The sequence below is a fragment of the Kwoniella europaea genome, chromosome 1 (assembly GCF_036810445.1).
Source record: "Kwoniella europaea PYCC6329 chromosome 1, complete sequence".
Lineage (NCBI taxonomy): Eukaryota > Fungi > Basidiomycota > Tremellomycetes > Tremellales > Cryptococcaceae > Kwoniella > Kwoniella europaea.
The window spans coordinates 7,936,770-7,961,737 of record NC_089487.1 but is presented as its reverse complement, the minus strand read 5'-3'; the positions used below and the strand labels follow the sequence as shown (position 1 = coordinate 7,961,737).

The 24,968-nt window shown below is 44.4% G+C and overlaps 7 protein-coding genes across 7 annotated transcripts; 3 read left to right on the top strand and 4 right to left on the bottom strand.

The window, feature by feature from the left end:
• Positions 1 to 628: 628 nt before the first annotated feature.
• Positions 629 to 5,252, bottom strand: V865_003019 (uncharacterized protein; the record flags this gene model as incomplete). The annotated part of the gene is made up of 6 exons (XM_066226818.1): positions 629 to 724; positions 811 to 852; positions 928 to 997; positions 1,060 to 2,495; positions 2,556 to 3,683; positions 3,747 to 5,252. The coding sequence occupies 6 exons, from the start codon at positions 5,250 to 5,252 to the stop codon at positions 629 to 631; spliced, it is 4,278 nt and encodes a 1,425-aa protein (XP_066082915.1).
• Positions 5,253 to 5,873: 621 nt separating this feature from the next.
• Positions 5,874 to 9,192, bottom strand: V865_003018 (uncharacterized protein; the record flags this gene model as incomplete). Its single annotated transcript, XM_066226817.1, has 5 exons — positions 5,874 to 7,629; positions 7,715 to 7,790; positions 7,848 to 7,940; positions 8,004 to 8,945; positions 9,057 to 9,192. 5 exons carry the CDS (start codon positions 9,190 to 9,192, stop codon positions 5,874 to 5,876), a joined length of 3,003 nt encoding a protein of 1,000 aa, XP_066082914.1.
• Positions 9,193 to 9,725: 533 nt separating this feature from the next.
• On the top strand, positions 9,726 to 11,447 carry V865_003017 (uncharacterized protein; the record flags this gene model as incomplete). Its single annotated transcript, XM_066226816.1, has 9 exons — positions 9,726 to 9,764; positions 9,826 to 9,862; positions 9,924 to 9,974; positions 10,066 to 10,095; positions 10,160 to 10,395; positions 10,508 to 10,530; positions 10,613 to 10,736; positions 10,840 to 10,998; positions 11,130 to 11,447. The coding sequence occupies 9 exons, from the start codon at positions 9,726 to 9,728 to the stop codon at positions 11,445 to 11,447; spliced, it is 1,017 nt and encodes a 338-aa protein (XP_066082913.1).
• A 491-nt stretch (positions 11,448 to 11,938) lies between these two features.
• On the bottom strand, positions 11,939 to 14,531 carry V865_003016 (uncharacterized protein; the record flags this gene model as incomplete). The annotated part of the gene is made up of 3 exons (XM_066226815.1): positions 11,939 to 13,988; positions 14,049 to 14,398; positions 14,481 to 14,531. The coding sequence occupies 3 exons, from the start codon at positions 14,529 to 14,531 to the stop codon at positions 11,939 to 11,941; spliced, it is 2,451 nt and encodes an 816-aa protein (XP_066082912.1).
• A 538-nt stretch (positions 14,532 to 15,069) lies between these two features.
• Positions 15,070 to 17,253, top strand: V865_003015 (uncharacterized protein; the record flags this gene model as incomplete). Its single annotated transcript, XM_066226814.1, has 9 exons — positions 15,070 to 15,216; positions 15,385 to 15,515; positions 15,612 to 15,711; positions 15,803 to 15,962; positions 16,039 to 16,099; positions 16,171 to 16,501; positions 16,586 to 16,700; positions 16,781 to 16,955; positions 17,091 to 17,253. 9 exons carry the CDS (start codon positions 15,070 to 15,072, stop codon positions 17,251 to 17,253), a joined length of 1,383 nt encoding a protein of 460 aa, XP_066082911.1.
• A 647-nt stretch (positions 17,254 to 17,900) lies between these two features.
• V865_003014 (uncharacterized protein) lies at positions 17,901 to 18,814 on the top strand (the record flags this gene model as incomplete). The annotated part of the gene is made up of 6 exons (XM_066226813.1): positions 17,901 to 17,907; positions 18,090 to 18,095; positions 18,345 to 18,393; positions 18,458 to 18,533; positions 18,611 to 18,648; positions 18,769 to 18,814. 6 exons carry the CDS (start codon positions 17,901 to 17,903, stop codon positions 18,812 to 18,814), a joined length of 222 nt encoding a protein of 73 aa, XP_066082910.1.
• Positions 18,815 to 19,484: 670 nt separating this feature from the next.
• Positions 19,485 to 24,693, bottom strand: V865_003013 (uncharacterized protein; the record flags this gene model as incomplete). Its single annotated transcript, XM_066226812.1, has 18 exons — positions 19,485 to 20,164; positions 20,224 to 20,386; positions 20,446 to 20,517; positions 20,581 to 20,714; positions 20,796 to 21,024; positions 21,085 to 21,205; positions 21,264 to 21,363; positions 21,444 to 21,613; positions 21,688 to 22,257; positions 22,310 to 22,427; positions 22,480 to 22,591; positions 22,653 to 22,789; positions 22,866 to 22,957; positions 23,023 to 23,125; positions 23,234 to 23,473; positions 23,556 to 24,312; positions 24,383 to 24,518; positions 24,575 to 24,693. 18 exons carry the CDS (start codon positions 24,691 to 24,693, stop codon positions 19,485 to 19,487), a joined length of 4,053 nt encoding a protein of 1,350 aa, XP_066082909.1.
• Between the last annotated feature and the right edge of the window lie 275 nt (positions 24,694 to 24,968).

The following is a 24,968-nucleotide window of genomic DNA, read 5'->3' as shown; positions in this document are numbered from 1 at the left end:
CCATGGATCCATGGATCTTGATTGGGTTGACTCACTTGTCTCGCAGGCGACTATGGCGCTATGCTATGCTATGAGTGTAGTGTAGATGAATATGAGATATCGGCCGACATGACAAAAGAAAGAGGTGTGAAAAAAGGATTCTAAAGAGTACTCGCAGCTGAGGAGAGGATGTTTACCCATTCAGGGTGCATTGGGATTAGTCCCTTTGGTTAGGATTACACCCCATATATTCCGTTTATCTGATAAGTAAACCCACTCTCATCGCTCCTCCTCAATCCCCAACCCCTGATTCAAATCCAAGTACACACTTTAACAGTTGCGTTATTGGCTAATTGACTTGAAGATATCTGCGAATCCTCCCGACTCTGACCAATAGAACGGATCCAAATTAGACAGTGTCATATCAGATAAAGCAAAAAGGTTTCGGACTATAAACCCGATCTATTGTATGTTACCATGCTCACATGGTCACGAGTATTGTGCTACAACGTGATGAGGGAGATGCATGCAGGATATAAAGATATGACCATGGAAGAAAAATTGAACATATAAATGTAAATTGAGAATGATTTAGATAATGCTTTATGTAGGAGGGAAACTCAAATCTATGTAATTGTAATTTATACAATTAATTCAACCATCCTCGACAGGTTGCAGCACCACATAAGCAAGGTACTCTCAACGCAGGATCAGATTCCAAGGGGAATTTATAATCGTATAGGATCTAAACAAACGCAAACAAAAAAGGAGAATTATCAGCAAACCGCACTCACTCTATTACTTGAGTGTATGGGTTACGGTTCAACTCACCTCTTCTCCTGGATACAAGGTCCTTTCAGCGTAAATGACAATCTACATAATATGAAATGTGGGGAATCAGCTATTTGACACCTCTACAGTCGAAGAAGCTGAATCGACCCAACCCACCTTGGACTGTCCATTAACTTTGATGATCTTTGCATTAGCCGAAGGATCACATGAATGGTTGATAAGTCGACTACGATCATCCCATTAGCACAGCAGGAAATAATGGATATGGCAGAAGACTTATCAACTCACCTAACACTCCCTCTAAAAGTCGCATCACAAACCACATCATTATCAATCCTGAACAAATAACTCGATCCTATCCCTTGTTTCAGATACTTCTGTTCCCTTACATCTGCAATCGCCGCTCGACAGAGTTCCCCAACGTATTCACATACCATCTCACCTTGATGGATCATCTCCATCGCATACAGACCATATCCCTCTATTGCAGACCGTGCGAAACGAAGTTGTTTCTTACGTATACGCAATTGGTTGAAAGCGAATAGTTCCGAGTCAGTCACATTGATGGAAGACGATTGAGTTTGTCTGTTTTGATCTCTACCTGCCAATCTTGCTGTTCTACCCGTCGTGATTCCAGCTCCAGCCAAGGATGACGATGAATCCTCAGCAGCGGCAGTGGTAGCTTTGTTACGCTGTGGTAGATAAGTTGATTTAGAAGCGGGTGCGACCTTCTTGTATCCCTCTGCACGCCATGATCCAGAGGTATGATACAATGGATGAGCAGTATCTAGCAATACCTCTTCCTCTGCCTTGGCATCATCTGCGAATGTAGGTTCCACACCCTCCTTGGCAGCTGCCAAAGCTCGACCAAGCCAATAGGCATCTTCCTCGTCGACAATGGAAGATCCAATGAATTTCTCAAAGTCAGATTTAGGTCCTTTCTTCTTCCCACCAGTCTTCTTAGCTACTTTGACCTCCCCTTCCCCTCCAGCCGAAGGTTCTTGATCAAGGGTAATTTCCGCCACTTCAGGTTCTGGTGGAGGAAGGATCTCGACGATGGGTTCATCGATGGTGGTAACCGGTGAATCGAGTCTTGCTTTTTTGCTTTTCTTTGTGATTTTAGCTTTGGCAGGTCGTTTCTTCCCCTTCGCAATGGATGTTTCTTCAGTCTTCTCCTTGTTCATCTCACCGATCGAAGCTTTATCAGCAGGGAGAGGAGGTGCAGGTAATATAGAATCCTCATCTATATCCATGGCCATCTCATCCTTCTCAACCGCCGGTTTAGCAGGTTTGCGAGAAGCAAGCAGCTCATCATCTGAGAGAGAAGAAGCGGATGAGAAAGAAGGTACTCTCTTCCTAGGTTTTGTCAACGGTATGTCCTCTTCTTCATCACTACTCTCATCTGACTCGATCATCCTCGACCTGATCTTCTGAACCTCTTTAAGTCTATCCGCTTTAGGTCCGGTCGGCGTAGCAGTCGGAGCAGGTCGGTTCTTCTTGGTGATGGTCAAGTATTTCCAAGTACCTTTCTCCACATTTGTCTCGCCCATAGCCATCGTAGCGGGTCTCTCGTCTTCAGCTTTCTTGTTGGCTGAAGGAGGAGCTTTGACGACTAGAGTCAAACGATGTCCTCCTATGGCAGTGGTATCGAGGACTCGTTGGGCACGATAAGCCGCGGTGTTATCTGAAAAGAGTATATACCATCCACTGTGATTATACAGTATCTGATGAAGGAATAGAGCACAGTCAGCTTGATAAGTCCTGAGTCAATCAGATCGACTCACCTGAGAAGGTTTGAAAGCTTTGAAATGATCTTTTAGGCGATTCTCATATTCTCGCTCAGGGGGAAGAGCCTTCGAATCGATAATAACATGAGCCATACCATTCTTCAGCAAATCCTCTTTCATCCTCTCATTGGCCTTTTCATCTTCTTTCGTCGGCTGAGGTGCAACCCTTCCATTCACTCTCCTTCGACCATAAGGCGACCTGTCGCGAGATCTATACGCAGGTCTAGCATGATCATCTTCACTGTCCGAAGTGAAATCTGAAGAATAATCCGAATACGGGGTCCTCGATCTCGATCTTGAAGGAGCTCGTCTTGTACTTGGCGTGTAAGAGTCTGACTGATCATATCTCTTGGAACGGTTCTGGTCCGCTGAGGTGGTATGACGGGAGAACGGAGCTGCGGTAAAGGACGATGCGAGGTGCTGGACTGTCTCTGGTCGAGCGGGTAGTCCGAGGGGCCGAGAAGGTAACATTGTAGAGTGAGGTGGTAGTAGTGGTCGAGAAGGGAGTGAACCTGGTCGGGAAGGTAAGCTAACTTGGAAATTGGCAGGTTGAGTAGGTGGCGGTCGGATGTAAGGTCTAGAAGGGAGCGATCCAGTGAGAAGTTTAGGGATAGAAGGAATAATTCTAGAGATAGACGAATCGGCGCGAGGAGTTTGTGCACCTGCCGAAGAAGGTGTACTCGTCCCTGCTGCTGTGGGAGGGATGAGTGAAGGTGTAGATACAGGTATAGCAGGTTTAGGTACAATTTTGGGTTTGGGAGGATACCTTCTAGTCATCTCATCTTTTACTGCTTGTTGAGTTCTAAGCCCTCTTCCATCTAAGACCACTTTTATCTTCTCATCCGTGTTCATACTGATCCTCTGTCCATCGCAGATCCTAACCACTTGGCAAGCTACATCATGAGCCGTTCCCGTTCTTCCGTGAGGCGGTCCGTCGAATTTGACCCAGCATATTCCCAGCTGCATACCCGATTTGGTATCCATCTTAGCGTCTATATCCTTTATCCTACCATGAGGTCGAAGGAATTTACTGATCTGATCGGTGGTCGTCAGAGGACTAAGACCAGTGATCAGAACCGCCGCAGGTGGTGGTGGTGGTTTTGGTCCTGTGGAATAATCATCCCACTGAAAATGATATGATGTCAGCTCATCCGATCATATACTGGAAATAATGTCAGCTCAGCTCACCTCATAATCCACCTCGTAGAAAGCAGTACGGCACTTCCTAGTTCCCCTACCCTTGTTGAGCTGTTCTCTTGATATTTTCGCTCTAGGATCGAATACTTCTACAGCCTGACCGTTCTCAACCCCATCGTACCGTTCTTTTCCTTTGACATTGAGGAAACTACCGATCCCAGGTCTGGGTTTAACGCAGGCTGGAGGAACGTATGGAGGCGGAACATAGGGGGGTGTGAGAGTTCTCAGGGGTGGTGGTGGAATTTGAGCAGATTTTTCAGGCTCCATATTCACATCTCCATCGTCACTTTCAGCTCCGGCTTCCCCAGAAGGCGATTTAGGCCGTATAGACAGATCTCTGAAGTGGAAGGAAGGAGGTGCGTTCGAGGACATTGGTCCGGGTGATGGCGGAGCAGGTGGAGGAGGGGAAGAAGGTTCTATAGGTGGTGGTGAAGGTGGTCGATCATTACTTGAAGGAGGTGGCGGAGGTGGTGGTAGGGAGGAAGAAGAGGGTATACGTGAAGAAGGGGAAGAAAAGAATGAACGAGGTGCAGAGGGCGGTGGTGGAGGTGCCTGGGTGGGAGGTGACGGTGGTGGAGGAGGCAATTGATCGTCATCTGGGGGAGGTGTTGGTGGTCTAACATCCTGCTTTTTTTCTTCTTCTTCTTCTAGTAACGGCGGAGGGGAAGGTGGTCCTGATCCAGGAGGTAACGGTGGTGTAGGAGGTCTACCATCTGGAGGCGGCGGAGGAGGAGGGGGAGGGGGTGTACCAGCCGGACTTGATTTTTCGAAATCCATATGAGGTGGTCTAGGTCTCTTGATCATACCATTGCTTACACCCACACCTCCAAATGATATCGATACTTTAGCTCTGGAATGTTCATCTGTAGGTAAAAAGTTGGCTCTATAACTGTTATCCTCTTCTGAATTGTGTTGTCCACCTGAAAGTGACTTGTTATGTCGTTTCTTGGGTGATGTCGGCGGTCGTTTAGGTAATTCGGATATAGTATTACTAGACGAGCTTGCTATACTGGTTGATGAAGGGAATTGGCTTAGACTGGGTGTGGAAGACGGTTTCCGATTAGGTGAAGGCCCAGAAGGGATATTGATACGGAAGGGTGTTTTGGGTGAGTTGACACCAGAGGTGGGAGAAGAAGTGTATCTACTTGATTCACCTACCCCATTTATACGGGGAGTAGATATCCCATTGATAGGAGAAGATGAAAAGGATGTTCTGTTTTCCAGACTATTGAGTCTGGCACGGGAAGGTCCAGCGATAGCATCTGAGCTGGACACCCCATTTTGCGAAACTACTGAAGATTGAGATTGAGGGAATGCGAATGAGATCTTCTCATGCCTCGGATTCAACCCTCCAGCAGGTCCAGACGGGGGTTGTTTGACTCTCAGAGCTTTTGGTCCGGTGGGTGGGATCCTTGGGCCGGAAGGTGCTGAGAATGCCGGTACATTGCTAGATGAAGATGAAGATGGCCGCGGAGGTAAATGAGAAGGAGGAGCCATTATGTCGGCTCGTATCTATGATGTAGCGATCATGCGAAACGGATGGCAAAAATCAGGATAGGCCCAGGAAGAAGAGGAGTGTAAGGTGTCTGATGTCTGTCGATCAGATTGACCACGCGTTGAGTTTAGGTTGAGTAGACCTGACAAGGAGAAAGGAGAGAGGCAAGACAGCGTATTTGCGATGACACGGATACCTCCCTGCTCTTGTGCGTTTGGCTACAGAGGCGAGAAGTGACAGTGTGACTGAGATTATCTGTCGATGTGAATGACTGTCGGATGGATATATATATATATGATGGGATGGATGTTTTTCTCTTTTTTTCCAGAAGAGAGTGAGTGATATGACATGATGAATCGCGTGCACGGACATTTCACCATCTACGCCCCTTTCCTGTTCTTACATTCTTACAGTGGCAAATCAAACGATACCTATCACGGAACCAAAACCTATACACGTATCACAACAATTACATCTCATACATCTTATACAGTAGGCTATGATAGATATGATAGATGTAAACTCAACTTCAAATCACACAAGAAACAAGCATACATAGCAGGAAAAAAAGGGTATTTCAAATGTCCCTCAAACTCAAAGTGAAATATACACTTTCCCAAAAACTAAGCTTCGATCCCTTCCTCAGCTTGAGCCAGTATCTCGCCCACCTTCTCAGCGGCATCTTTCTCCTCCTCGGTGGTAATGACAGTACTGACGATACCCTGTCGGTAAACATCCATACCTTCTCCTTGCTTCAGTACATCCTTCTCGCTGAGTTCAGCTTCAGTCTCAGTCGTGACTTCAGACGGTACGGCCGTGGTGGGTACGGGTACTTCAGATACCGTCGGATCGTTTGGTAAAGTAGGCGTGGGTGGTACACTGTTGATGCCTCCATTACCATTACTGAAGCTCGAGGTCGTCAAGGGCATGGGTGAAGCATACCCATTCCCATTTCCACTCGAATTGAACGATTCTTGGAAATTTATGAGATCTTGAGTAAGTTCATCCATCAACTGCATCGATTTCGTTTGTTCCGGCATCGGCGAACTCGTTTTCCCTTCTTCTTCAGGTCGTTGAGGTTCTTCTTCCATATTCACATCTCCATCTAAGTCTCCATCGACAGCAGCAGAATTCACTTTGGTGAGTTTGATCCCTAACAATCTCGCTCTTTCTTGCCTTTTACCTTCCTCCACCTGCACCCTACCCACATACTCCAATACGTTCCTTACCCGCTTCTTCATCTCAGCCGTGGTTATCCTTTTCACCGGATACCGTGGTCTGGCAGGTGGGTCCAGCTGTGCGGTATTCTGATCACCTACCACTTCCCTTCCGGAAGGTTCGTCAGGTAATACAAGCTTCCCATTCTCATCCCTTTCCTCTGAGAAAGGTCCATATCGTTGATTGTGATAATGATTTCTAGGTAGATAGCTCAGTACTCTGGGTGCAGGTACCTCTAAAGCATTGGGGTTGGTTGAGGGTAAGAGATCCGCAAAAGCCGATAGATGATCAGGTAAGAACCACGAGAGATGATTCGCCGATTCAGGTGTCAAAGGGTGATATACCACTGGCGCAGCTGCCAGAGCTCCAGCACGTCGTGTGCCGTGTTCATGTTGCGCTGGCTGAGCTATAGGAACAGGAGTTGATGCAGCTACCCTACGAGCGGGAGAGGGTGCAGCAGCTGGAGGTTGTTGTGGTAATGTGGAAGGGGGTTTGCGATAAGTATATTGATTAGGATGTTTAGGTTTGTTGAGATTGCCAGGTTCGACCGATCCTTCGTCCTCGTCTCGCTTCCTCTTCCCTTTTTTAGTCCTTTCCTTGTCTTCCGCTTCATCCTCGTCATCTCTCCGTCGTTTCTCGCCCCTTTCCTTCTCCTTCTCTTCCGCCTGGGCGACCTCATCCGTTTCATGAGGAGGCGACAGCATCTCCGCTCTGCTAGCTTCTAAGGCAGCTTTGACCTCTTCCTCATACGCTGCGTCTCTAGAATTCATCGTACTTCTCCTCTTTGGTTCTTTAGCAGACAAAGGTTGGGGTGAGTTCGAATCTCGATCCGGCGATATAGACGATATTCCTCTGACTCTACGACCGGTGTGGGATTTGATAGCATCATTTTTGCCTGAACTCGAAGGTGGTTTGTCCCGAGTGATTGAGGGGGCAGGCTGTCTCCCACGAGTACTCCTTCGTCCATCCTGAGTCTCGACATGTGGACTGGTAGCTTGTCTCTTGTGATGAGAGCGAGATGAAGGTTTGGGGGGAGGTGTCGGCTCGGGAGCCTCTTTAGATGGTCCTTCCGGCCAACGTTTCGACTGGGACGGTGGGTAGTCGTCCCGATCGTTATGTAAGTTTTCAAGGTTTTCAGGTAAGGGCGGTACGAATCCTCCTCTACGAATTTACCGATACGCTTCGTCAGCTGGCTATCCAGGAGGAACAAGAGAGGTGACGCTCGAATCGAACAACATCTACTTACGATTTTCGTCCCAGTCGCCGTATCCATTTCAGTAACGGTTGATGTCTTTCTGGCTTACATTCCTCGCAGAAATATTCTGTATGACAGGTTACTTTAGTATGAAATATGCAGTACGATAGCACGGTTGACTCACCATCCGGTGCTTCTTCGTCACCCCATATACCCATACATTCACCATGCTGCCATACATTACACTGATCACACTGAATCATCATTACGTCGATATCTGCTGTATTCCCATGAGCATGTCGTTCCGCTCACGAGGTCATCATAAAACCATTCGACTCACCTTCTTTGTGACATACACATCGAGTAACATCTTTGACTTCTTCTTCTTCCTCTTCCTCCTCCTCCTGTTCTTCCTCTTCTTGTTCCTCCTCCTGTTCTTCCGGCTCATCATCAACTTCCACCGCATGTTCCTCCACCTTCTGTTCCTCCTCTTCATCTTTCTCTTTCTTCTGCTTCTTCGATGAGAAGCTCGTACGTCTAATCTCAGCAGGTAAGAGGTGATCATCCAATAACAGTTCATCTTCACCTCGCCTCTTTCTAGTTTGTCTAGAAGCGGAACCTGATCTTTCGGTATTTGATAAAGGCGTAGTAGCCAAGGGTGTATTCTCACCTGATCCAGGAGGTATGTTCAATCCATTTCTTTTATAACTTCTAGTATGTACTGGTGTTACTTCTTCATTTCCATTTTCATTGGCATTCTCTATATCATTGTCATCTAAACCAGGTTCTTCCTTGACCGATACGTTTCCAAAACCCCTAACCGCCCTATGACGTCTGTAATCTTCCCAATCATCTTTCCCCTCCCCTTCATTCTGCTCCTTTACGTCCGTTGCAGGTTCAAGTTCGGGATCAGGATCAGGATTGGTATCTTCGCTTGTTGGTGGAGGAGGTGTGAGACTAGCATTGGATATACTTTGTACAGGTACTTTTTCCAGTTCACGTTCTGCTTCTGGTTGTACGTCTGGACTGACCGATCTAGCTGAGATAGCATCCTCTTCTAATGCTGCACTGTCTGTAGGCAGGACTGTGCTTGCGGTAGGAGGGCCAAGAACGATGTCGGGAGGTGGAGCTAGACCGCTGGGTGTGCGAACTGCAGGTGAACGCGATGCAGCCTGAGGAGAGTTTTTAGGTGAATTTTTCGGCTGTTTGGGTGGCAGAGGAGGGAATAGCGGTCCCGTGGTGGGTGGTAGTGGGTTACGTCCTCTAGTACGTCTGGGTTTACCTATAGGAGATATCAGCAATATTGTTTAGCGTTGTTCTTCTTCTCGCATCATCCTGAAGAGTTTCCTATGGATCGCTCGACTGTTGATCGTCAGCTTCCTTTTGCACTCACCATCTTCCTCATCCTCCATCTTGGGAGTCGCACTCCCTATACTTGGACTTCTGAGGTTCTTCACCTGCATGGATGATTCTCTGGCTGAGCGGATGGTCGATGTAGACGTCACTGACGTCCTACGCCTATGATCCATTTTCGGTAACGGTTTCCGCTATGAGCGGTGTCAGGCGAGTAGGTGGATATGATGGCAAGCGGAGGAGTCGATGAGCGCAGCAGGGCTGAGATACGGATGGGGTAATGATGAGCAAGCAGTAGTGCTGATTGAATGATGGTTGGAAGATATGGCCGTTAGCAGTGAGAGTAGTTGAGGATGATGATGATGAGTTTACCAAACTGGGAATGGGAATAGGAATGGGACCAGGATTGATCCGACAACCGTAATTATAAACACGCGTAATGAAGATGGGATCACCGTGGGAAAGTAGGTATCAACCCAATTGGATTTCCGAAAGCGGTAACTATCCTGGATCATATCGAAAAGTTGAAATCCAAAGCTCAACGACGAGGATGAGGATTGCAGAGTGGATGATTGGCCGATGGACAGACGTCTCATCAAAGTATCAACAGAACCATAGCATTGACATCAACAGCAAAGATATCTGCATGCTTCACAGATCCATATTCCGGACGATCCCAACAGCTCGATTCAGTACCTCAAAAAGATTCATGTCCAGTCCCATCGCGAAGAGAATGAAGTCCACCAAAGTGAGTTGAGTTGATTGACTACGATTGGAAAATGTGGTTGATCAAGTCATTTGTGATGTAGGTAATCGGTACCCACTCTGGTACATTCCACTGTGATGGTAGGTGTCTATATACAGATCAACAGATTTTCAAAGGGTCTAGCTGACGAGACACTCATAGAGGCACTTGCTGTGTTCATGCTTCGATTGACCGATGAATTCAAGGATGCCGGTGAGTTCACTTAGCACAGTACCAAGCCCAACACCAATATACATCTTCGGTACTGATGGAGCGGAATGGACCGGATGAATGATTGCTATAGACCTCGTTAGGACTCGTGACCCAGCTAAGCGTATGTACTAGCGATCTCCCGATAGTACAATAGCAAAACTTACATGGATTGTTACCTCTATTAGTCGAACCACTTGATATCATAGTGGACGTAGGAGGAGTATACTCCCCCGAGAAACATCGGTACGACCACCATCAAAGGGGTTTCTCAGAAGTATTCGGATCAGGTGGATTCGACAAGATCAAACTGTCATCTGCTGGATTGGTCTACAAGCATTTCGGTAAAGAGATTATTGCCAAGAGGTTAGGTGTTGATGTGCAGGATGAAAAGGTCGAGACATTATGGTTGACTTTGTATTCTGTAAGTATCAATTTTTTTAAAAAAAACTTTTGAATCAAACCATCTTCATTCTATGTATTACAAGAGAAGGGAATTTCTCTCCATGCTAATATCTGGGTTTGTGATCATACAGGAAATGATCGAATCGGTTGATGGGTAAGCTACCACATCCCTATACCTAGACGTATCCCCTCTATCATCCCAAGTTCAAGCTGATGATATTTTTCCAATGACACAGTATCGATAACGGAGTCAACATCTCTTCTTCCCCTTTATCATACACCCAACGAACCGATCTAAGCTCAAGGGTCAAGAGGTTAAATCCAAATTGGAATGAGGAAGCTACAGATGCTATATACGATGTGAGCTCTGGTCCAAATATCGGATCCTAAATCCAAAATTTCAGATAGTGTCATCAAGTCTCATATGCTGACCTCGTTTGTATATTGATGATTGGACAAATAGGAAAAATTCGCTCAAGCATCTAGAATAACTGGAGAGGAATTCCTATCTCAATTAGATTATTTCGCATTTGCTTGGTTACCCGCTAGAGATGTTGTTAAACAAGCTATAGAGAAGAGGTTGGAGGTTGATCAATCGGGTCAAATCGTAGTATTTGAAAAGGTGAATCTATCAAACCAAATCAATTATCCAAAACCAAGACCAAAACAAAAATTACAATCAAGATCAGGATTAACAATCTCAGTCTCGGGTGTATGGAGAAAATTAAAAGCTAATTACAATTGTTGTCATAGTCATGTCCATGGAAAGATCACCTATTCTCCCTCGAATCTACCCTCTCTTCCAGCTCTTCTTCCAAGATCCTTTACGTACTATATCCCGAATCCGACTCACCAGGTTCAAAATGGCGTATCCAATGTGTACCCGAATCAACAGATAGTTTCGTCAATAGGAAGTCCTTACCTGAACCATGGTGTGGTATGCGTGATGATAAATTATCCCAAATCAGTGGGATCCCCGGTGGGACTTTCGTCCATGCGAGTGGGTTCACGGGTGGTAATGAGACTTTTGAAGGTGTTTTGGAAATGGCTAGGAAAGCTTTGAACTTTTAATTCTAATTCTAATTAAATCAAATCGTTGGATATCTTGAACTTCTTGACTTTGTTGAAGGGTTGAAGGAAATATCGATGATATGGTTGGGGGGGATCAATGCAATGGGCTGGTTTTGCAAGATACCATCATGAACTAGTCATACAATATCAATCATGTGTATGCATGTATGAAAACAAGTAAACGAATAAATATAATATGATAAGTATCCATTCAGATCCGACGAGATTATAATGACGATGCAGATAGTGCGGTAGATAAGAGAAAAAAGAAGATGAAATAAATAACGATATGATAATATATCTATACAACATAATCTATTGATATACCTTTGTCCAAGTCAATGTGCTGTATCCATCCAACAAGAGTAACTAAACCGTTTCTTATGAATACCATTGAACCTGATCCTAATCCAGATCCAAATCCAAATCCAGTTCCAGCTCCAAATGTAGCAAGCTTAACAACGACAATCACCAATCCAGATAAATATTCTTCACCTCCCTCTAACAACCAGATAACCCCTCTCGGAATCACCTCTATCAACTTTCCAACCCTTCCTCTCTAAATCACTCGATACAGCCGGTCCCAACACACCTTTGTTATTTACCGAATGTCTACCTACTCCAGTTATGATGATGAATCTACCTTGTTCAGTGATCTTCCACCTTTCCAATCTCCTCTCCTTCTCGACTTTCCACCATTGATCTAATTGTTCGTTTACTATCGTTAAAGCTTCGCTGATCGTTAGATTATGTAAGTCTATAGATTGATTTCTTCCACCAACCCCTCCACCTCTTCCTCTCTCGATATAACCATGACTAGCCGTATGAGTATTGGATATTTGTGGTTGAAGTTGAGTTTGCAGTTGCGAATTCACTCTCAATCTGGCAGCTTTCAATTCCCAATCTCTGGCTCTCTTCGCAGCCTCCATAGCTTGCGAAGCATAATGTCCAGCAATGACTCCTTTGACGGCTCTCCCACCTCCCGCAACTCCATTGACGTTTGGTCGGAAGTTTCTCCCAGCAGCTCGAATGACAGTTTCTCTTCGGACTCTTTCGAGCTGAGCGTTGGCCATACATTCTTCATATGTGATTTTTCTCTCTGGACGAGAAGAAGCGGATTGAGATGGTGATCGTGAGTGTGGTGTGGAGTTCGTGACAGTACGCCAATTTTGAGGATGTACTTGTTTCCCACTGCCACCCAATTGCCTATTACCTAATTTAGGTGATGAGGGAGCAGATCCAATCGGCGAGAATATCTCATGAGCGTCCAGTACCATCGGACTATTCAAAGAAGATAAACTAGTTTTCGATCCTGGGACTTCCCTGATCTTAGCTTCTCTTATCGCTCCTCCAAATAACGGTTGTTCTTTCACCTTGGTAGGTCTGACCTTTTTCTCAGGTCGAGTCATCTTTCCTGGTAAACCCAATCCAGATTTCGAAGGAGGGTGAGGGATTTCATCTACTGATTTATTGGATATAGTGGAAGTAACAGAGGTTGATCGAGCCATATCGATAGCTTGGACAGGAGGTAAATTCAGAGTGACAGTCTGAGGTTTTGATGTAGATGGCAAGGGTTTAGAGTCTGTATTGATTTTATAATCAGGTTGATCTGTGGGATCGAAGAAACCATCATTGTTTCGATGATGATCGTCACTTGACCAATCTGAAATGTCTTTCAACAAATCCATTAGATCCATTACAGTAGCTATATCTTCCCCTGCTGCATGTACGCAGATCTCCAAATCCCTCTTCATCAAGCCTTCTTCCCTATCTTCAAACATTGATGCATATATATCTTCGAGGATCATCCGAGAAGACGAGTCAGTCTTGGTAGGATGAGCAGGTAACTTGGCGAGTGAAGCTAAAACAGCAGAATAGGTCGAATTGTAATTTGGTGAATGGAGATAAGATGAGAAATGGGTAGAAGGTTGAGATAGAAGATCAGACAAGTATGATGATAAGGATGTGACAGTATGCCAAGGGTTATTCGCTGGTACCGATCTGAATTCGAATCTGCTAGGTGAAGATGATCTACTATTTGGAGCGGTCGATGTTCGAGATCTGGCGGAAGGAGTGGGTGTAGGTTTACGCTGGAGTGTATCGACTAAAGGGATGGTGATTGTATCCTTCTTCTTCTTAGACTTCTTCGTAGAAACGGGATTGGACCCGGAAATGGAACTGCCGTTGGTGGATGATCGAGAATGTGATCCAGATGGTAGAGAAAAGGCGATGTTATCAAATTTGGGTGTGGAGGTGACGATGGGTGAAGATTCGATTGAAGGTGGTTTGGAAGATGCTCTGGAAGATGGTTTTGATTTTGATTTTGATTTCGACCTTGCTTTTGACTTTTTTGATTGAGTAGTTTCCCATTCCTCGACAGCAGATTCAGGTTCAGGTTCAGAAAGTACTTTCACATCTTGTTCATCTTCTGGCCAATGTCCTTCTTCCACATGGCGGATCAGTTCGAGGGATAGTAAGTGGTCTATGGCATCTTGTAGAATAGGGTAAGAGTGTAATACCGAACTCAGTTCCAATTCCGGACTGGACGGTAGAAACACGGTCAATCAACTTGTGACATTTCAAGCAATTTGATAGACTCACGTTAGTGGGAAAAGCGATTTCAACAAATCAACTTCATCACCATATTCTTCCGTCCCATCCGATTCACTCCCAGTAGTCGCGCTTGTACTCGTACTCCCATTTCCATTGGTATTGGTAGTGTTAAGACTACTTAGCCTGTTCGACAGGTCGTCGATCCCACTTTGACTGGTACTGTCCGTTCCTGCCCAACTTTCAGCAAATTCAGAAGGGATATCAGGATCAGGTACGAGAGTAGCTTCCAATATACCTAATTGATCTTTGATCTCTGGTAATTTAGATTGTAGTTCGGATGAGGAGTAGTCTGATAGGATTGCTAGGATTAGTGGTGGGTCGATTAATGGATAATCAGCCTAAACGCAGAGGAAAGGGAGGAGAGGATGATGTTGTCTGTCAGCGTGCATTTCCTATTGGTAGATGTTAGACGTAGCTCACAGCTAGTACAGCAGCCAAAGAGCCTGGATCTATATGTTCTTCCGTCTTCATTTCGGTCATAGGTGCGGCTGAGAAAGACAGAAGGGGGAAAGCGAAGGGATTTATATAGAGTCGGACATTTCGGTTGATCAGCTGAAATATTTAGTTTAGGTTATATCGCGTCTTGCAACATGAAAATTATGGTGAAGGTTGGGATGATCTGATCGAAAGATGATTTTTGCGATTCACGTCGGTCTTATCATAGTTTGTTTGTTGATATGCGTGTCATCTCAAACTCATGATGCACGATTGATGATGTTGGTTGATCTTAGAATGTAGATGATCTCGAGATCGACAAGGGAGTTGAGCGTCATTCTACCGTTAATCAAAAGGGAGGTCACGTGATTCGAGACTCGGTCGATAAGATTTCCGAGCGCAAAAGTTGAAGAGTGAAACGACCAACAACAATTTTCACTTTCAGTGCATACTATCTATATCATCACAGTTCAAGCTACAAGACAAATAACAGATAATCACATCAGGAAGGCACGACAACAGCTGGCAGACTGGAACATCTTTCAACATATACCAAAGAGACAAATCCACCAATATGCCCAGAGTGGTCAAACCTTCGAAACAGCGACATGATCCACTTCATGTCCAGATGGATGCGGACGAGTCACTGAGGAAATTTGGTAGACCGAGTAAACCTAGTAAGAAGAAGTCGAGGGAAGATGAAGAACTGGATGATGAGCCTGTGAGTGACTTTGTACTTCTGGAATTCACCGTGATGTACGAACATCGTATTCCGACATCCATTCGGCTGAGAATTCACATGGCCACTCATCGATACCGCCCATTTGTCAATCTTTATTGCATGTCAAGAATCACATTCGTTGATCTTTGCTTACTTCGAATGATTTAGAAAGCAGAAGATGCTCGAATGTCCAGGAAGATCCTCGACCTAGCTAGAGAACAGCAGGAAGAGGTTAATCGAGAATTGGGTCAAGGTGATGATGATGACGAGGCTTGGGAAGATGAAGACGAAGCTGAACCGTGAGTGTCTCTTTTACGTCCCTTGACGCAAGCAGGCAGCTGGTCATGTAACTTTCACGACAGACCATCAGACTCAGCTGATACAATACATTATAGATCAAGAAGACCCAGAGAGATAGCTCAAATCCCAAGTGATGATGAGGATGAAGAGGAGTTTGAGGAAGGTGATGTATCAGGTGAAGAGTATGCTGAGCTTGTGAGTCGTTTGTTCCTCATTCGATCTGATCTTGAAAAATCCAACCAGTGAGTGAACTTGAAGTACTGATGAGTCACACAAACCCTCGTAGGAGATCGACCCAGCAGATCACGCAACGTTAGATGCGTTGAATGCAGGTCATAACGAAGCTGGAACTTCGGATGAACCTGGCGAACCACCGAAAACTTTAGCGGATCTGATTTTCAGTAAGATGGAAGGTGGCGCAGTAAGCAAAGGACTCGAAGACGAGGGTGAGCGCTACATTCCGACTTTGTTCAGGAGAGATCAAGCTGATTGTGTTCACCTAATCTCTTCATCAACCTGTAGATGAGGGACCACCCGATCCTAAAAAGGGGCTTAATCCAAAAGTCATCGAAGTATATACCAAGTAAGCTTCTTGATACCACACTATACATATTAATCAAGTTGATCCAGCTAAAACATGATCATCTCTTTCAGAGTTGGATTCCTCTTATCTCGATACAAATCTGGACCTTTACCCAAAGCACTCAAAATCTTACCTTCCCTCCCTCATTGGGCGCAATTACTAGCCTTGACAAAACCTACCGAATGGACCCCCCACGCTACTTTTGCATGTACCAAGATATTCGTATCGAACTTGAAACCAACAGAAGTGAGAGTATTCTTAGAAGGTGTGTTATTGGACAGATGCAGAGAAGATATGAGGATGAATGGTGGGAAATTGAATGTCCATCTGTATGAGGCGTTGAAGAAGGGTTTATACAAACCTGCGGCGTTCTTCAAAGGGATCTTGTTCCCTCTTTGTGAGGTGAGTATGAGAACAACCTTCTCTCATCCATATCATTGATGATGACGAAATTGTGCTAATTATGTTATTCGATACTCTGATTAGACCGGCTGTTCACTCAAGGAAGCCGCTATAGTAGCATCCGTCTTATCGAAAGTATCTGTACCGGTCTTACACTCTGCTGCTGCTTTGCTGAGGTTAGCCTCAATGGATTATTCGGGTGAGTTATTGCTATACCCTCCCATCTTACTTGTCTGCTATCTCTTGTACTGACTACTGATTGACTATGTCTCTTCTTAGGACCAAACTCCTTGTTCATACGTATATTGTTAGATAAGAAGTACGCCTTACCGTACAAAGTGGTGGATGCGTTGGTATTCCATTTCATCAGATTAGCGAATTCTCAAAGAAGTAGAACGGGTGAAGATAAATTACCTGTTTTGTGGCATCAGAGTTTATTGGTTTTCGTACAGAGGTGGGTACTTCAATGCTTCTTTGACTTCACCGTGCGCCAGTAAGACCGATGAGTCCAGTTCATCTGGAAATCTCATTTCCATACCTGGTAATATCAATACAAGAATGATGCTGATCATCTCGATTTGTTTCACAGGTATGGATCAGATTTAACACCCGACCAGAAAGACGCTTTGTTGGATGTTATTCGATCGAGGCCCCACCCCACGATCAGTTCAGAGATCAGGAGGGAAATCGTGAACTCGGTCGAAAGGGGTGCACCAAGACCTGAGGATGGTGAAGATGTCTTGATGCGTTAGACACGTTTGGAGTATCCCGCTGGTGTTCTACCTTGGTTTGCATGGCTTCCCTATGTTTGTATAGTAGTGATCTATGAAAGGTATGAAAGGCATTCTTGCATATGTGATTGATACCTTTGATATATCACGGGCTAGGCAGTCTTCGGTTGGAGCTAGATGATGATCCACCTCATGATACAACCACGTCATACTATTTACTCTTGCACAGACCCTCACCCTCCAACCTCACTCGTCCATTGCAACCGCCATATCCAAGGGATTATAGGAGAATGATCGAGTGATACAGCAAATCATCCCAGTCACGTGACTGGTGACTCGTGACTGCACATTACGACTTGGTAATATACAGTTTTACGTGAGCGTATATACCCGTTTAGGTAGGTAGTAACAAGCCCAAATAGAGACGCGTCTCTCTTTTATGAGGTACTACCGGCTAGTGTTACACATAGCACCACGGTAGTAAACATTCCTTTCCTTCGTACTACGCTGTACTACCAATATATCATCAGCCCATTTCATTCCCCTTCTTCCCCCCTCTTTCTTTTCTTCTTCTTTCTTTTTCTTCACCATACAACCAAACAACCCACCCATCACAAATAACAACTCTTACTTACTTTTAACAAGCAAACCAATCTCAATAATTCATAATGGCTCGTAAGTATATGCATTCTTTCTGTATCATACGCGGTGGAGGTTGTTTACCCCCCACTCTCCTCTCTCCTCACTATACCGTTCGAGGAAAGAGAGATCGTCGCGTATGAATGAATGAATCAAATCTACTCGAATCATTATAGATTCTGATGCTGATGATTTTTCTTCTTTCCTGCTTATTGTAGCCAAAGGTAAGCTCTAATCTGATTGACTCTCTGCACCAGATATGCATATCGAGAGACATCCTCCAAATTCACGACCAACCAGCCATCTTCTTCTCATTCTTCCTCGTTCCTCTTTCTTCCTCCTGGACTGAACGCGTAATCTAATTAAACTCAAGAGGATGAAGCTGATCTCTCCTTCTCCTTCTGCTTTCCTCATATTCCTCCCATTCCCAATTCCACGATGGTCATCAAACGACTAACCCATCCTGTCAACAGCTGCTACTGCTGAAGGTAAAAAGGGTGGTGCTAAGAAACCAACTCCTTAGTGAGTATTCTCTTCACTCTTTTCTCTTTCCTGCGTTTATTGACCATCATCTTCATCCTCGCAGCAACGAATACATGAAAGTTCAACTTGCCAAACTCAAGGCCGAAGCTGAGAAATCAGGTAAACCTTCCAACCACCGAGTAAGTCGACTTTGTCATCTTTCCTGATCAATTTTTGATCGTGTCCTGATGGAGATCTCGTTTGAATTGGTAAATAGGAAAACTTCAAGAAAGTTGCTGAATCCTGGAAAAATGCGTGAGTAATTCGATTTCACTCCAAATCTCAGATTTGAGATTACAGATTCGATAATGACAAACTTTTTTTGCTGACTTTTTGGTTCTTTTTTCTTTTGGCTTGTTTCTACTTTATATATAGTCCCGAGAACCCCGTTAGTATACTAATCAATTCCTTGCTTTTTTAAATACTCTCTCATGCTATTTAAACGCATCGGCCTACTGACTGTTTATTCTCTCCTGTCAATAGAAAAACAAGAAATAAACGATAACGATTCATCCTAACGTTTCGTTTCGTTCTCTCGAATTTCCAATTTCCGATTCAACAATTTTCGATTTTCTATTTTCCCCTTTTATTCCAAGTAAATATGAGAGGTACCATGAAGGTGGAAGAAGATGGAGGAGTGGTCTATCTATCTATCTATTTAGTTAAGTAGTAGGACGTTAAGTTGTATATGATATTGATATTATATTTCATTTTATTCTATTATATATGATATATGCAAGAAATCCTCGTCTCAAAGTCGTCATCACAATACCATGATATCCAGCCGGATTTCGGTTATACATACTGACTGCTCGTGGAGGACCAACAAGGGGGCTACAGTAGCAGAGTCCAAGTAACGTCATTTGACAATGTGCAATGCAAGTCGTGGTACAGCGAGCGGGTACTTTGCGGTGTGGTTGCAGCGATGAACAAACCACTTATTTCATTCGTCATGCGTCAAGAACGCACAAATTTTGGAAATCATATAAAGTAGATCGCAATCATCAATTCGTAGAATATCCATATCAATCGTATAGTACATTTTACATATGCAAGTATCTGTCATTTTGAATCTATTCAATCCAATCATGTCATCTTCGAATAGCACCGGTACTTTTGATATTACCGTTACTCAACCCATTAAATCTCACTTTCAAATCTTCCAACCTCTTCTGCAATTTCCTTTCTTTCAATTTCCAATCTACAATCTGTTGTTCAGGTTCTTCTTTTCTTCTTCTCCAATATTTACCTTGCTCCAAACTAGTGGCACTGGCGGCAGTGGAACCGAATTTAGATATATCCACGATTTTAGGAGTAGTTTGGAAATCTATTAATCTGTCAAATAACAATTTACTTTCTACTTGTAAAGTATTTTTCAATATTGATTTATCGGTAGGTGTAATTGGTATTTCCCAATCTTCATCATCACTTGCACTACTACTATCAGCCGAAGGCGATTTAGGTGATTTTGATTTCGATTTGACCAATTCAGGAAGTATAGAAGAAGAGGAACTTGATGAACAAGTATACTTCAATGGCGATAAGGTATATAAATCGTTATAGAACTCTTTCGATTTCAATAAAGCATTTTCATGTCGTAAGAATCGGATTGTACTCCTCAAATTCTCGATCAACTCGTTAGACTGAAGAGATGATTCGGGACCCAACCCAAATCCAGCTCCAGCTCCAGAACCAGAACCAGTACCGATGGCGCCGCCGAAATTGATTGGTTCGATGGTCGTACCTCCAGGCATAGAAGTGATGTTGTTTCCTATAAATCAATCGATAGATCAGCTTAAGATCCACATAATCAAATTGTTTCAAGCTCACCTTGTCTATCCGCCTGACCTTGTCCCTGGCTCTTTCTCAATCTTGCATTCTCAGCTTCCAATGCATCTTGCTCAGCCTGTAGCTGCTCAATGGCATCTTCATACACCTTTTCTTGCTTCTTAGCTTTGGCAACATCATTCTCGAGCTCAATGATCGTATCAGCCTTTCAATAAAGATATATCAGCTTTCACATACGGCCGCGCTGAAGCAAGAATAGCTGACCTGTTTCCTGGACGCTTCAAGACGTCTCTCAAGGGTTTCAACCTTGACACCAGCCTCTTGCAGATTTTGATCCTGTACAAACGGTGAACAGTCCGTTAGCTAAAGCATCCGAGCGATCAGGATAGCTATACGTACCCTGATCTTAATCTCCCTCAACATATCTTTCAGTTCCTCGGATAACGCCACGACCTTCCTTTCCGTGTCCGCGTTGAACGAGGCAGCTTGTTTGATGGTAGCTACTCTATCCAACCAAGGTGGTGGTACATCCACTAGAACAAGAATACAAAATGAGCATGATTTGAATTCGCAGGTCGAAGCTTAATGGATTGTAAGCCAGGAGGTCAACTCACTGGATACCAAATGTCCAGTTTTAACAGCTTCTTTCACTTTCGGAAGTACGTTACCCAATTCATTACCTAATCTAGCCACGAACATCGCGATCAATTCCCAAGGGTGGGCATCTGACGAAGCTGAAGATTCGGCTGTAATTTCAATCAAGAAATTCTCAACATCGGACAAACGTAAGGGTTGTTTGCTGGATCTAAGGGAAGCGACGTGTGCTCCTATTCTTTGAGCGAGCTGTAAAGGATAAACGTAAGCTTTACACAGTCAGACCTCAAAAAGCTCTTTGCAGCTTACCTGAACTGCTAGATCTACAGCGTTTGATACGCTATTGGCTACATCTCCTAGTGCTATCGTAAGTTCAGGTAATAATGCTGATGATGCCGACACGATCTCTTCAAGTTGAGCAACGAGTTTACTGATAGTCTTTGGTCAGCTCAAGAAATCAGTGTCGTTCAGGGGTCAGATGAACCTACCCGGAAGGTACTTTAACACTTCTCACTAATTCCAAAATTCGCTGTACAGGCTCGTAAACACCTTCTTCAAGCGACGACTCCCCTTCGTCAATCTCGATATCTACACGTCATCAAGTATATTTCAGCCTATGTCTCGAAGACCGCAGTATCGAAGCCAGTATGGATCAGTGAATAACGTACCATCCTCTTTTGTCAATCCTAAGATAGCCTGTCTAGCAAACCCAACAGCAGCGGCGAAATTATCTAAATCCGAATCGAAATTCCACGCCAATGCCAATTGTGTTTCGCCAACACTCAATTGAGGTTTGTTGAAGGACGTTTCAGATAAATGGTCAAATTGAGCTATCAAACTGTCCATTCATCACATCACATCACAGTGTAAGCTAATGATGATCTCAGCAAAGGGGGGAGATGTTCAGCTTACCTTGATAATTCTCTTGCACAATCACTTTCATTGAACTCATCATTCTTCACATTATTCAACCAACCATCTACTCTACTTTCTACTCCTCCCACTTCACTGAGGAGTTTCCCAAATACCAACCAATCTTCAGGTGAACATCTCTTGATTATCCCATAGAATCTTTTGTTCAATCCGCTGAAATGTCTTAATTTCCCTTTCAACTCACATACACCAACTAAAGTCTCGGACGTAGCATTGTGAAGTGAATTGGGCAAACCATGTACTTGAGCTATTATCGAAATCAACATATCAACCTTTGATGATACTCTGTTGAAGAACAGGTATATCGTAGTAGAATCGATTTCAGTATCGTTATACGCATCAGGTAAATAAGATGTAACGATTCGCAGATGTTCGGCAAGTTGTACAGCTTCCAATTTCTTCAATTCTAGATCGACAGTCTTGGATTGCGCTTTCACCGCTGTAGACTGCAACTTCAAATTGAGGTTCATGAGGGCTTGAGCTTCTTTGGATGTTGACGCGGTCTCAGATTCGACTGTCGCTTGTTGCATTCGAAGAGTATCGATTTCGCTATCATGAGCGTCAGCTTGTGTCTTTATACGCGGATAGCAAGGTAGCTTACCTCTGTAAGCTTGATACCAGATCTCGGAACTGATTGATGGTAGCTTCCATATCCAGAACAACATTTTCAAGATCTGTAGCTCGTGATTGCTCATCTCGCAGTTGAACAGTGAGTGATTCTATGTGCTAACGTCAGCTTGCCGCAAGACATACGTCATTTATTGAACTGACCGATCTCCTGGTTGAGAGCTTTCTCCGCTTCTACGTGGTTCTCCTCGAGCTCGTCATTTAGCTCTTTCAGAGCTTCAAGGTCTTCTATGGTCACCCGCATCTCTTCGATTCGCTATCAAGCATGAAGATATGAGTTGACATACCCCATGATGTGACGTGTTCTACAAGCTCACCTCGCCCATCTGCAGATTCCTTTCAGTCAGCTGCTCCAGCATATCCTCGGCTCCCAAGGCATCATCGAGCTGAAGTTTCAAATCTTCTACCTGAGCTTCGGCATTAGACAATTTAGCTTCTGCTAATTCCAGTTGACCTGATGAAACGAACCGCATCAGCTGAGAACGAAATTGCAAAAACAAAACGCATCTAATTTGACAGCTGAGACTCACCGAGCAACTCTTCCTGAGAGGTCAGCTCTCTTTCCATCTCCGCGACTTTGCTCTTATGTTCTCTCTCAGCTTCAGCAGAGACGTCACGAAGTCTATTGTGTCATTTCAGCTGGGGATGCACTTTCAAAGGATCCACTGTATATCCAGCTGCACTGACCTTATCAGAGCCTCCTTCAATCTCTCATTATGCTTCTCCAGCTGAACAAATGCCAAACTCGTTCTTTCACCTTCCAAGCCAGACACAGGTTTTTCGTATTCCGCTAAAACAAACAAACAATCAATGATCGATCAGCTTGTCATCTTGGTTTCAGATTCATGGTGAGGTACTGGGGGCTGAACCATTTTAACCGAAACGGAAGATAACATACCATTCTCCTCTTTTAGCACAGCCACTTCCAGTTCCAATTCCTGTACTCTCTCATTCAATTTCTCCTTTTCCAACTCTGCGCTGTCAGCTTTTTCTTCCGCCACTTCTCTATCCAATGCAGCCATTTCTAGCTGATCCATAGCTTCTGCAGCTTTCAATTCCAATCTGTTATTCTCCGACTGCAAATCCTTTGACGTCTTTTGAGCAGTTATCAAGGATGATTGTATTTCTTGAAATTTAGCTAACATCGATAAAAGTTAGCATTTCAGCTTACTGCGCCCTATTCGGGTGACGTTCCTCCAGCTGACAATTTGAGAGCTTACCTTGTAATTTCACTCTAGCAGCTCGCAGCGTATCAGCTTCTCCCACTCTGCCTTCCAAGACTTTGATCTTCTCCTGGTCCTCATGTTTCCTATTTTCCAATATTCTAATTTTGATCCTTAGTTCTTCTAATTCCCTCTTCTGGGTAAATGTAATATCCTTCACGGGAGATTCACCAGCTGACGGTGCTTGATTTTGCTGAGTTGCATTAGAAGGAGTTTCAAGTTCGAACGCAGGTGATAAGGTTGATGAAATTGATCTTGTCGGTATAGGTCTGGGTGATATACCTGTTAAGCTGGGTGTAGGTGAGACCACTCTTTTACCGGTTATTGTTGGTAGGGGCGAAATTGCTTGACGAGCAGAAAGAGGGGGAGGGGGAGGAGACATGTTGCCAGTGCGTTTTGGTACATCTTCAGCCTTTTCTTCTGATTCGTTTTGAGGTGCAAATGTGGTCGATGCTCTTCCAGCTACCGACGGTGGTCGTTTGAACGCACCTCCAGTGACACTGGTCCTACCGCTCGTAGAAGCTGGAGTAGTGACGGATGATATTCTCCGACTGAATGATGGTTGACCAGGGGTGACAGTGGGTTGTGAGACTGCTCGAGGAGGTGTGGCGGGCGTTGCGGTCGATGATCTTAGGGATGCTTTCTGAGGTGATGAGGCTCTCGATGGTCCTGCGGAGGATAATCGAGATGTAGGAGTAGGGGGAGGTCGAGATACAGCTGGAGTAGCTGGGGTTCGCGATATAGACCCTCGAGGCTATGTTGGTATCACGATGTGTATCTCAGCTAGGTTGATTCTTAGATATGGTCTATGGTATGAAGCTCACAGTCGAAGGCACGCTTCTATTTGGTAATTCAAGTATCTTCACTTGACTTGGTCTGACGAAAACACCAAAATTAGGTTGACAGTCAAAATACCTTTCACCTTTGACTGAACCATCATTCTTTCCTCCAGCTTCGAGTCTGTCCACAGATTAATCAGTTATGCGATGCATCCAACTTGCGATTGTCATACTCACAATTCCACTCCGACCCATTTCCCAGCTGCGAAACCAGGATTGGATCCTGTCCATCTGACATATCCTGTTCCAGCTGCTACCTGTACTTTGGCTCCTATGGGAGCTTCTGGGGTTGACATATTGCCTGTTGGTGGTGATTCATTGTACACTCGGTAAGGTCTGCGCGATTGATGTGATCGAGAGTGTTGTTATCGTCATGTATCATGCATGTATCATGTACTGTTGGTTTTTCTTTCTTGTTGCTTCGCTGTGACATGTAGAGTACATGGACGCGTCCGATGAGGGGGCCCGAGCACGATCAGCTGACATGACGTGGCATATAAACTGCTCTGTGATACACCCACGTGCTTCAAACCGTCGTTTTCATCGAACTCGTCTTTTGTCCTTTTGCAAT